Source organism: Bactrocera oleae, chromosome 3, assembly GCF_042242935.1.
Source record: "Bactrocera oleae isolate idBacOlea1 chromosome 3, idBacOlea1, whole genome shotgun sequence".
Lineage (NCBI taxonomy): Eukaryota > Metazoa > Arthropoda > Insecta > Diptera > Tephritidae > Bactrocera > Bactrocera oleae.
Window position 1 is genome coordinate 59,723,874 of NC_091537.1, and position 13,801 is coordinate 59,737,674.

Sequence of the window (13,801 nt, forward strand, 5' to 3'; positions counted from 1 at the left end):
AATCGGACTACTGCCACGCCCACAAAACGCCATTAATCAAAAACAAATAAATTACCATAACTAAGCTCCGCAATAAGATATAAGACTGTTATTTGGTACACAGGATTATATTAGTGAGGGGCATCTGCAGTTAAAATTTTTTTTTAAAAAGTAGGCGTGGTCACGTCTCTAATAGGTTTAATGTGCATATCTCCTAAACCGCTAATGCTATAATAACAAAATTCACAACTGGGCAACTCCGCCCACTCCCCATATAACGGTACTGTTAAAAACTACTAAAAGCGCGATAAATCAAGTTCTAAACACGCCAGAGACATTTACTTTTATCTCTGGGATGGTATGAGATGACTTTAAAGGAATCGCGTTTAAAATTAGACAGTGGACGTGGCACAGCCCACTTTTAGGTGAAAACCGATATCTTGAGATCTGCTTCACCGATTTCAACCAAATTCGGTACGTAACATTCTTTTTATATTTCTATGTTATGGTGCGAAAATGGGTGAAATCGGATTACAACCACGCCTACTTCCCATATAACACCATTTTAAATTCCATCTTATTCTTTAACTTTCCACTATGCATATCAAGCAACAATGATTATATCGGGGAAAACTTTGCGTGAATAATACGTTTAAAGTATGCCACCTTGTGACCAAAAATTGTCTAAACTGTTCAAGCCCCTAAGTACTAAATATGTGGACCCCAGTGCCTATAGTTGACCTTCTACCGAAAATATCAGCCAATCCACAAAGAAATCTCAAACGAGTATACCATTTGACTTTGCGAGAGTATAAAATGTTCGGTTACATCCGAACTGAGCCCTTCCTTACTTGTTAAAGATGAAACTATTCATCCAAGAAGACTTCGAGTCCATATAGGATACAGGTAGCAATTTGTATTTGAAAGGTCTCTGGTTCTGAGATTTTCCAATTACTAAAGTGATAATTTTTTGTTTCTCGAAGCATTGACGTACGCTAATAATTTTAACATTTCTTTGGCATTCTTTCTTCCTGGTGCAATGTTTCTACAGGAAGAACATATATTGTTTAGGAAGTAATTTTCAATAAATACCGCTTTTCTGCATTGAAGGAAAGCTTATTATTTTTGTTACGCTCTCTAGCTTGTTTATAATGGCTTCACGTTAGATGACAGCTTTTCATCATATAATACTAGTATTCTTTAAGAAGACGTACTCAAAAGCGTTTTTTGAATTTAGTCATCCAACCATCACTGGCAAAAAAGATTTCCTTCTACGACGTTGAGTTATATACTATTTGTAGAAGGCCTGCGCCATTAGAAGAAATTCACTTTGTTCAAGGGACTTACGTACTGATTTCGCGCGATGTATTTTTTGGACGTATTCCTCGATTTTAAATTTATAGTACAAGCAGACGACTTTTGAACTCCATATTTATCGGATATGGCCTTTATTTTCCAATGATAAACGCTTTCAATTTGTTATTGCATTTTCTAAACCAAATAAATAGAACCAACCGCACGGAAAAAGTATTTTGAATTAACTGAATTATGTTTAATTCAAAGTCATTGGAAACTTGAAAAAAAATCATTTATATTTTCACCTTCTCATCAACACCTATTTTTGATTTTGTATATTCAGATACTTTAACTTAAAAAATAATAAAAAGTATATCCGGATATCTTGTTCGACATAGCACAACGTTCATAGAAAACCAGGTTACGACAACTTTGAAATCATATGTTTGATGACGAAGTTGGTTCAAATTGGTTGGTTGCCATAGTCTCTTAAATATGTTTGTGTTATTTTATTCATGAAATACAATAGCTTAAAAATTAGTTATAAAAGCTACTAAATGTCATGTTCTTATTAACAATTGATAAAAATATTTATTACATATGTTATTAAATGGTTTTTCTTTTTAGAATTCAAGAATATTTCAATTTGAAATTAAATTTTAATCAAACAAGTAAGGAAAGGCTAAGTTCGGATGTAACCGAACATGTTATATCGCAAAGTCATATGGTATACTCGTTTTAGATTTCTTTGTGGATTTTGCCCCCTTGTTCTATGTTGGCCGATATTTTCGGTAAAAAGTCAACTATAGGCACTGGGGTCCACATATTCAGTACCTTTTGGTCACAAGGCATACTTTAAACGTATTATTCACCCAAAGTGTTACGCCGATAATATTATTGAATTATATCGAAAAACATTCGGAAGAAGCCGATTACCAATATTATAGTGACATAATTAAACGTTCGTTTTTTAGATCTCGAATGTATTTTCAAATTAGATCGCTTAGTAAAGATATATTAGATAATTGTGTGAACAAAAAACCCAAAAATAAAAAAAAAACAGTAACACAAAATTTGGAGATGCCACACCCACCTGCTTGGGTACTAGCGGAAATCGCTTAGATTATGTCTACACAAACACTCTTTTTTTTTGCCCAAAAGGGTTTTTGTAGGTGAGGGGACGACGAGGAGGACCATGTCACCCGTGCTCGGGGTGGAATTCATTTTCATTTGGAAATTTTTTTCATAATTGCAATAGCACTCAGTTTCGAAAATTTAAAATTTATTATCTATTTGTTATATGTAATATGTAAATAAGATATCTATGCAAATATACGTTATATAATAGAAATGTTTTAGAAAAGTATGACAAGGATAAATATTAGGTAATCAAAAATATTAAAATAATATAATATTTGTCGCACTCGTGTTGCTCGTGCCATATGGATATATACTAAATATTCCTTTGAGAACAGTTTTATATGGAGAACAGCAAAGATGGACTTTCCATTTAAGGCATTTATTCCACTGCATAGAAGAAGAGCTATCCCCTTTTGAATTGATATATCAAAGGCTTACCGACGTACACTAATTATAACAATAAATCTTACATCATTTGCCTTTGGAAGATATTCCACCAAATTTAAGAGTAAGACCGAAGCTGATTCAAAACCACAAAAAGGACGGGTGCTTGGCAATATATAGTGTAAAATCGTAAACGAATCTCTTTGTTTCTGCCCGAGAGTTTATCATAGTTCAAATCTTTTTTGGATTGCATTTTGAGTTGTGACAATTTTTAACCATCCAAATGCAACAAAAAATCAATGATGCTTCATATGCTCTCCAGTATATTTAAGATCCATGCCCTGTTCCATCAGCCCCTACAAATTTTGTCATCAAATCAATAACTTCTTTATCAGAACAGGAGCAAAATATTCTATTAGTGCCATCACATAATTGATTTTCAAGCAAGCAGGCCACCCTCAATAGATTGTTTTCCTCCCACCATCCCTTCAAGATTCTTCATCTACCTAACCGAAGTCTGTAATTCTCTCAATATCATCATTTATCCAACCTTTCTCTTTCCGTTGCATATCTATTGTAAGTACAAATATATATAATTATGACTAGCGTTGTTAGAGGCAAGCAACATTAGAACAGTGATAATTACTCCCTTGTTTTTTATTAAAAAGTAGCAAAATTCAATTATAATTTTGTCAAAATAAATATTTGCTTAAAACATTCATTTTAAATTTGATAATTTCTTAAATTTATTGCAGAAATATATCACCCACTTTAATGATACTTCTGAATTTCACAAGAATATTTTCAGCAAACAAGGCATTGATCTCTAAATATGCCTTGTTTTGCGCACTAATGAGCAGATGAAAACCACAATAACACTTATCACTTGCCGTTAAACAGTTAAAATTACTCAAAGGCAACGTTAGAAAGGGTAACGAAATAACTGCAAATATGTAATATGACAATCAGTTATTGGGACTTGTTATGGATCTATTTCAGGTAGGTTAATAGGTAAGGTAGTAAGCATACATACCTAAATGTGTTAAGGTAATTGTACATGTATACGAGTAGGTATGTCCAATCATGTCAGAATCGGATTATCTATATTCGGCTTAAAATTGTTGCTGACTCTGCTTTTTACTCGTATAGTAAATTACTACACACTACTTACAACAACTCTGACTACGTTAATCATAGCTCATAATTGGGGCTTTCATGTCAATGGGTATATTTATATTATTTTCAATTAGAAACATAAAAATATTAAAGTTGAGCCAAAGTCGACTTACCTTATACGATCCAAGATTCTTTACAGAGCAGCCCAATTTAACATTTCTTCCAGCAGGTACAGTTACATTTTCGATGTATTCAGTAAATTCGGGTTCTTCAACAACAGCTAACATAGAATAGTAACAAATAATTACCAGTTAAAAACCATCAAATATATTTCATATCAAAAATATTGATAAACAAGTAAGGAAGCTTGAGTTCAGGCGATCATTAATTACTTACGCAGTTTGTAAGGATTAAAGGCAATAGGAATAATTCGAGATGTCTGTAAAACTTTGTTATGAGATATGCTGCATATGAATTCAAATATTTATGAATGGAGGCAGAGTGACATGCATTGGTGGTACTGTTTTTGCACATATCTTTGAATTAAAAATATAAAAGTCAGTATATGTATGTAGTTTATATTATCGTATTTATACTAAAGTACTCTGATCACTGCATGATTAAATTCCTACCATCGAACAAAATTATTTCGTGGTCCATGCTTTTCATTTATTAACTTTTTACATCATTAACGGAAGTCTGAAAGTCCGCTTATTAACTAAATATATGGGGATGTATTGACCCAATTTTATATATTTTTTACAAAAATACACATTATTATCGGAAAGAGACGTTTTCTGAATTTATTAAAAATATTTCACATACTGACCGATATTTTCAGTAAAAAGTCAGCGAATATGATATTTGTTATATGGGTATTAAACCTATAAGAGGTGGGATAACGCTCACTTAAAATATCCTTACCCAACTGTAGTTTTACATCTTAATTTGCGGCTTAGTTATAGCACTATATACAGTGTTAATTTACGATACTTTGTGGTCGCAGCATTCGTCCGAATTCGTCCATCTGCAATCTATTAAATTCTCAATTTTTTCTTAAGTTATCTACTTCAAAGGTAGACGGATGGACGGAAAGACAGGCGCCCGGATTCAATTCCTCTCCTAATAATTTTGATACAATTAATTATGTATATATTTATAATATAGATGGTATAAGAGGTCTTCATGCAAACGTTTATTGGGTATTTTTGGTACCTCCACCGGCAGTATGAAAATAGGTGAAATCGGATGATAACTTCGCCCGCTCCTCACATTACGTTGAACTAAGTGCGATAACTCAATAAATAAAGTCAGAGACATTAAATTTTGCACCCAAAATATTACGAAAGAACTTCATAGAAGCTACTATCAAAATTTGACAAGCTCTTAGCACCACCCACCTTTCACCCACTTTCTACGAACTTCGATGCGTCATATTATCCTGATTCCTCTATTACGGTATGAAAATTAACGAAATCAAACACCAACCATGCCTACTGCGTCCATTTGAATATGTTAAAATAAATGTTTGCACAAATAGTGCATTTAAGGTAAGCCCCTAGATATCGAAGATGTGGACTATTGTTCCTATGACTGACTTTTTACCAAAAAGTGAGTCAATCTATTAGATATATTATTAAAATTCGGAGAGAGTCAATTTCTTGTAATGATGTACACGTTTATTAAAAATATAAGAATTTGCGTCAGTACTTCGCCTAGCCCTCATATACTTAATATAAAAATTAATCGGTTAGTCTGTGAAATTTTTCAATGAAACTCATAGAGCATTTTTTTCTGATAATATGATGTCGTAACGACAAAAATAGATAAAATCGGATCAATTCTACCCTAACACCAACGATGTCAAACTTCAAGTTGCCTTTATATCGTATATGTACTTCGGTCAATATGTATGATATTTTAGCAAAATTAATCAAACGTATAACATTGGATATATTATAGTTTAGTGCAGAAAATCTGTAAAATTGGTCAACGAATCACCATAGCTAGCATATATATGTTGGTTGTAAAGTTTCTGCGCTCGAAATGAAAAAATACTGTTTTGGTACGAAATATTGCATATTTTTTTATTCAAAATATTCTCCCTTAACTTCAATACACTTATTCCAATGATCCTACAATAAATGTATGCCTTCCCTATAATGACATTCCGGACACTGCGAAATACCCGTCTACGGCTGTAATAGCTTCTTCATTCGACGAAAAACGCTTTCCACGAAGGAATTGTTTCAGGTTTCTGAAGAGGTAGTAGTCGCTGGGAGCTAAATCTGATGAATACGGTGTATGTTCAAACTTTAATTCGTTAAATTTTGTCATTGTTAAAACACCTTTGTGTGGGTGTATTGTCTTGATGAAACTTTTTTTTACACCCCAAAGCTTTATATGACATTATAAGTTCATTTTTTAAGATTTATGGTTTCCTAAAAAATATTGGACACACTACATTTGATGTTAGTAAGCGTCTGGGTAGTCTGAATATTTACATTATTTACAATCACACTATTATTAGAAAGAGATTATTTCGGAATTTCATTTAGATTTCTTAAAAATTTACCGATAGATGCGGTATAAAGTCAACCGGAAGTTCGAAAATATTTATATGAGACAGAGAGAGAGACAGAGCTAAGGAAAGTATTGACCAGATTTTACCCATTTTTGGCACAAAGATACAAAAATAGTTTCGATATCTTCGATAAAAAAATAGCCGTATGTACTGGTGTCCACATATTTGGTGCCTAGGTCCTTGAAAAGTTATCGTCCGATTTCGACAAATTTCGGGCGTTAAATTAAATATTTTGAGGGTACTATTTGTAGAATTTTACCCTAATAATTGCATTGATGTTTGATTTGTGTACTGTAAGGTAAAAGAATCAGATAGAATTTAAAAGTTTGTTATATGGGAAGTAGAAGTGGTTGTCAATCGATTTCGCCCATTTTGTCAATGTATGATAAAAATGTGTAACCTCACACATCAAATTTGGTTGGTCTAGTAGTTCTTGAGATATAGGATTTCACCTAAAAGTGGGTGGTACCATGCCCATAGTCTAATTTTTACAACGGATCCCATAAAACCCTCCTGGCTGTGAAATTTAATGTTTGTGGCTCCTTTATTCAGTGACTTATCGCATTTTTAGTAATTTTCAACAAATGGGGAGTGGGCGTGGGTATTATTTGATTTTCTCCATGTTCACAGTGTATGAAGGAATGTGAAAAAGGCATCTTCTTAGTTTGGTTGAGATAGCTTTAGTGGTTTGGGAGATATGTACATTTATCCATTTAGAGGGAGCACGTGTACCATGTTTCATCACGACATCTCAATTTTACTCAAGTGATCGTTTGCATGGATAGACGGACAGTCACCCGGGCTGTAACTCGTCTCGTTATTCTGATTATTTTTATATATTACATAACCCCATATCTATCTCGAGTGGTTTAAGGTTATACAAACAACCGTTAGGTGAAAAAAATTATTATACTCTGTACAACATGGGTCATAGCTGATATACAGTATACAGTGCATTAGCACATAGATATGTACAACAGTTACATGCGGAGTCCGCTATTTTCAAGTTGATTTTTATACCTGGAACGAGGTATATTCACGAAGTTTGTAACACCTAGAAGGCAACGTCGGAGACTCTATAAAATATATATAAACAAATAAAGTTTTTAAAATATCAATCTGCATCTTTGCATATGTCCTTTACCCTCCAGAAACTGCTAATTTGTCGAAACCGCCGATATCGGATCACTATAGCTATAGCTGCCACTTAAATTGAACGATCAAAATCATGTCTTCGTTTAAAAACCTTTTTTTTTTTATTTAGATATCTACTCGAAATTTGGATCGGAATATTATCCAAGGCAATATTACAGTCATCGAGACTTTTTGATAGGACCACTATAGCATATATCTGTCATACAAAAATGTATCACACAAGGCTACATATGCCTTACAAACCATACAAACTGACTGATTTAAATCAGGTTTTTATATGGAATGTTATGTAACTGAAGTTCACTTTTTCCTGTTTTTGTTTTTTGGAGACACCCTTCAAGCTAGAGTTTTTGACTTAAAAAATTTTCCAACGTAAATCTTTCTTTTTTCTTGTATATAACAGTGGATTATTTTTATATTTCTCATTAATCGAGTAAGCCTACAACTTTGAAAAAATGATATTCTAATACAAAATTTTCTGCTATACAAAAAAGGCTTATTGATGATCAATGTGTATTCATATTCATTGCGTAAAAAGATAGGGTACAAAATTATTATTGAGTTTGCAGGCGCTAGCTAGAATGAAAACTTAATGATTTTAAAATTGTGTGCATACCTAAATATGTATATATAGTATATTGCGCTAAATTTGAGTACACGAATGCTTGTAAGTTAACGGCACCCTCCACACAGTAGCTTTACGCTAATTATAAACAAAACTGTATCTTTGCACTTAGCAATAATACAGCTTCTTAAAAAGAATCTTTGCTTATTTAAGTAATCAATATTCTTTTTCATAAAGCTAAGACCACAGCTTCTTAAAAAGCATCTTAAATAGTCAATTGGCGCCCAACAACGTGGGGCATGTGTTACATTTGTTATGTGGTATCCTAGGCAAAAAAAGAGGGAGAAAATAACAAGTATCCCTAGCCGAAAGGACAATCACAGTGACGCGTGTCGGCACCGCAAATCTAACAATCAAGTATCCTCTTGGGAGGAGAAAAATAAATAAAAATAAAAACATTTATCAGGAGAAAAAAGGTTTTAAAACAACATGAAAGTTCCTTAATTCCACAAGTGAATAAATGTTTTACAAAACTTTAAAATTCCTAAATTCAACAAGTGAATAAATGTTTAACAAAACTTTAAAATTACTAAATTCCACAAGTGAATAAATGTTTTACAACAACATTAAAATGACTAAATTCCACAAGTGAATAAATATTTTACAACAAAATTAAAATTACTAAATTCCACAAGCAAAAAAACGATTTACAATAACAAAAAAACTAGAACAAACAGAATAACACAAAAAAAGAAGAACTAAGGCATTGCACGCTAAGCCGAAGCGTTGTCAACGAGGGACCCAATTAATTAAAAACAAAACGACGAGGGAAGCTAAACAGCAATCAACACTGGCAAAGGAATAAAAACAGAAATCAACAAACCCCTTTAGAAAAGGACGAAAAGTAGTAAGTTAATATTTTAATATATTTCTGATATATAATATTTAATTTAAAACAATAAAATTGTATAAAACTTTTGGGAAATAATAAATAATATAAAATATTTTAAGCCTAAGTACTGTGAGCATTGTAAATCTGAAACTACAAGTACCCAAATTTATAAAAAAAAGCATGTTATAAATGAAGGCTCGACCAGACATACAAGTATAACAAATATTTTGAAACCGCGATTCACCACCGCAAAGGGAACCCTCCGGTTTATAACATAAACGCGATTCTGAACTCCAGACCCTCCAGAATAAAATATTATTATAAAAAAAACTAAAAATATATATATATTAAAAAACTGTATGCCAAAACGTTGAAAGTTTTAATAAATAAAATAAAAAAACTATATGTTCAAAACCTTGGCAAATGACAGGTGCCTCAAACAACAAAAAAAAGATGAAAACATAGAAGAAAATATTTTTTTTTAAGTGGGAAATATTTTTTTTTTAAATACACTAATATACGAATGGCTGTACTATTGTAATCATTGCAAGGGCGACCATAGAACTGAAACTTGTCTTATTTAAAACATACAAAAACTAAAATAATAAAAAATGGCTCTAAATAGTGAAAACTAGAATCGTGTTGCTAGACTAATAACTGCAACAAATGCTTCTATTAGATTGGAGATAGAAGAGTTGCGAAGGCAACTACAGGATTTAACACAGTCAACTACAGTTGTAGATTATAATATAGAAGTGATCGATCCACATATCAATTGTGATGAGTCACTTGAGGTGGTCAAGTCACTACCAGAATTTAATGGAAAACAAACTAAATAAGTTAGCTGGAGGGAATCAGCCAATAACGCAATAAGTTTTTATGTAAGGGTAGCGGTAGATATTTTGCTGCATTAACTATACTAAGAAATAAAATTTCAAACGATGCTAACGACAATTTATCCAATCACGGAACGGTTCTTAATATCGATGCCATTTTGGCACGACTCGATTTTGCTTACGCGGACAAGCGATCAGCTCATATTATCGAACAGGAGATGAGCATTTTGCGACTTAGAATCAAATAATATGCGAGCAATTTTCGCATTACAATTCGGGAAAAATCCGAATTATTACAGACAACGTACTAACATCAATAACTGAAATTTCAATAATAATTTACGGTTTCCACAAACCCAATTTCAAAGAGGCTACAACCAAAGGCCCTTACAACAAAACATTCAGGCAAGACCTATCCCAATGGATATCGATCTAAGTTCTCGAATCCAAAACCGACCACATTATAACGTAAATAATAATGTACAGAATACAAGAATAAATACTACAGATAAACGACCATATCCCAGCGCACAACTAAGTAATCAACCACCAAATAAATATTAAAGAGGATCATTTTTAATGGCCAAAACCTTAAAATACTAGTAAATACGGGAGCAACAAGTTGCTGTATAAAATCAGGAATTTATGAGAATAAAAACGAATTAAATATATATAAAAGAGTAAAAACAATTAATGGATTTTCGATAATACGTTATTATCATTTTATTGCTCTATTTGGTAAAAGACAAATTTTTTACGAAATCGAAAATTTAGAAGCAGACTTTTAATTGGATACAAATTTCTGAAAGAAATTAATGCAGTGATCAACTTGAAAGAAACAAAGTTGATAACAAATAATGAAAAGGAAGAAGACATATTTAGCTTAGGATATGAATCTGAGCAACATGAGAGTAAAGGAAATTTAAAAGATAAAAACATTAAAGAAAATATAATTACGTTGGGAGCAGCGCCAGCTGAAGATTTATACCAGCATAATGAATATATAATATTAAAAATAAAAAATATAATGTGGAACAAGAAAGTTTTACAACGCCAGCCGATGGTAATACCGGCAAAAAAAATAAAAATTATAATGTGGAACAAGAAAGTTCTACAACGCCAGCCGATGGTAATACCGGCAACAAAAATTAAAAATATATTGTGTAACAAGAAAGTTCTACAACGCCAGCCGATAGTAATACCACCAACAAAATGGTATGGTAACGATGGTAGTAAAAATAGTAAATAGTAAAGAAAATTATCTAAACAAAATGACTTTGGAGGAAGAATTCTCTGAAGCACCAGCCGAAGAAAGTACCGGTATAAATAAGAAAAAATTTAATATCTGAGGAAAAAAATAAGAAATAAAATAAATTAAATACATTCTTCAATAAACATGAATTTACCGTTTCGAACAGATATTCATGCGGAAATAAGAACCTCAGTAAATACTCCAATTTGGAGTAAACAGTATCAGTATCCTTTAGCATCAAATGCTTTTGTGAATAAAGAAATCGATGATCTTTTAAAAAACGAAGTTCTACGACCAAGTAAAAGTCCTTATAATGAATTAAGGATGGTAGTGGATTTCAAAACATAAATTAAATTACTATTTCGGATACATATCCGATACCAGATACAAAATGATATACTTTCAAATCTCGGAGGATCACAGTATTTCTCCACAATCGATTTAGAATCAGGATTTCACCAAATTTTAATGAAGCCTGAGGACATCGAGAAAACTGCATTTTCAGTAAATAATGGAAAATACGAATTTATAAGAATGCCATTTGGTTTAAAGAATGCACAAAGTATTTTCCAACGAGGTTGGATAATGTATTGGAAAACTCTGTCACGTATATATTGATGATATAATTGTTTTTTCACGCAACTTAGTCGATCATATAAAACATTTGAATCGAGTAATCAACATACTTAAAAAATTGAATATGAAAATATGAAAAGATGTAATCAAAACGGATCCGCATAAAGTTTAAGCGATTTGTAAGTTTCAATTTCCAAAAACTGTACGACAACTTCGAAGTTTCATTGGAATGATTGGATATTATAGGAAATGTATCAAGGATTTCGCAGCAATTGCTAAATCATTAAACAAACATTTATCAGGAGAAAATGGACATGTATCGCAACATATGTCAAAGAAAATTAAAGTTCGATTAGAACAGAACGCAATTTTGGCATTTGAAAAATAAAACAATTACTAACCAATCAAGTAGAATTAACTCAACCAGACTTTAATACAAAATTTGTATTAGCAACCGATGCCTCAAATGATGCATTAAATTCCACAGAAAATAATTATGCAACGAATGAGAAAGAGCTTTATGCCATAGTTTGGCCATTAAAAACTCTAAGAAACTACCTTTATGAAGTATCAGCCTTAGAAATACATACAGATCACACACCTTTGACTTTCGCAGCCTCTTCGAGAAATCCTAATGTAAAAATTAAAAGATGGCATACCATTATTGAGAAACATCTCCAAAAATGATTTATAAACCAAGCAACAAATACTTCTTAGTAAAGGTAGCTTTACCATTCACGAATCTATTAATAATTTTATAAATTAATTTATTTTTTTGGTTACAACCAAATCTTGTAACTGCAATATATTGTACACCTGAAGACTTAAAGGTTAAGTCAAAAGAAACATTTACTAACAAGTTTTTATTTACAAAAATTTTTTCCATGGATATACCAAACAAGGAAGACCAGGGAACAACAATAGAGCAAACGCATAACAGAGCGCACAGGGGCTCTGAAGAAAATATTAAACAAATCTCATATATTTACTATTAGCCAGAAATGCATAAACAATTTAAAGAGTACATTAGAAATTGTGAAATTTGTAATGAAAATAAATATGATAGACATCCCATAAAAATACCTATTGGAGAGGTCCCTATACCTAAAGAGAAGGGAATACAAATATTTATAGATATAAATATATATGCACAATCATTAAAATTCATTACATGTATCGATAGTTATTCAAAGTTTTTGGTTATTAAACATATTGAAGATAAGATTAATTTAGACGATAAGTGTTAGAGAATTACAAGGGTTCCCTAATGTAAAGATAATGACAATTGATAATGAACCATGCTTTACTACGGTACAATTTAAGACCCTGATGCAGAGACTTCAGATTGAAATTTATTTCAGCAACTCAAATCATAGCACCACTAATGGTCAGATAGAGAGGGTACATTCAACAATAATTGAAATATCACGATGTATAAAACAAGAATATAATTAAATCAGCTTTTCGGAATCTATATATAGAGCTGCTCACCAATACAAAAAAACTATACATTCGGTAACTGATAAGAAACCATTCGAAGTCCTTTATTATAAGGTCTCTAATGATAATTTACCAAACCAACTTTTATTAGCACAAACTATTATAGGATGCTAGAAAGACAACACATATTTATGTGGAGATGTTATATATGAAAACATAATAGGGGAGAGAAATAAGCTAAAGCTTAAATACAAGAAACAAGTAATAAAAGAAGATTTAGGGAATAAGGTTACAATTAACTACAGAAATAGAATAGTACATAAAGATAATATTAAATCTTGAATATATATTTTCAGAAAAGAATATTTCTAATATTAATTGTTCAAACAATGACGGACATCGTGGACTATACAAGAGAGGATTATGTCTTATTAAAGTACGGAGACGTAGCTTTATATAATGACTATGGCGACATTTTTTATATTACTAATTTAACTTATTTTAGAGAACTTATAAATTCAGATAAAAGTTATAGTAATAAAAAATACAGATATAATAATTTACAAGGGAATAATGAAAATGAGGT

At 31.6% G+C, this 13,801-nt stretch overlaps 1 protein-coding gene across 7 annotated transcripts in view; it reads right to left on the reverse strand.

Moving 5' to 3' along the window:
• The window catches only part of DIP-zeta (Dpr-interacting protein zeta), a 403,629-nt gene that overhangs the window by 290,546 nt on the left and 99,282 nt on the right, over positions 1–13,801 (reverse strand). For all 7 annotated transcript variants that reach the window (XM_070106684.1, XM_070106682.1, XM_070106680.1 and 4 more), the window contains one exon: positions 4,089–4,195. In XM_070106684.1, the coding sequence (XP_069962785.1) occupies positions 4,089–4,195 (107 nt within the window). The remainder of the gene's footprint in view (positions 1–4,088; positions 4,196–13,801) is intronic.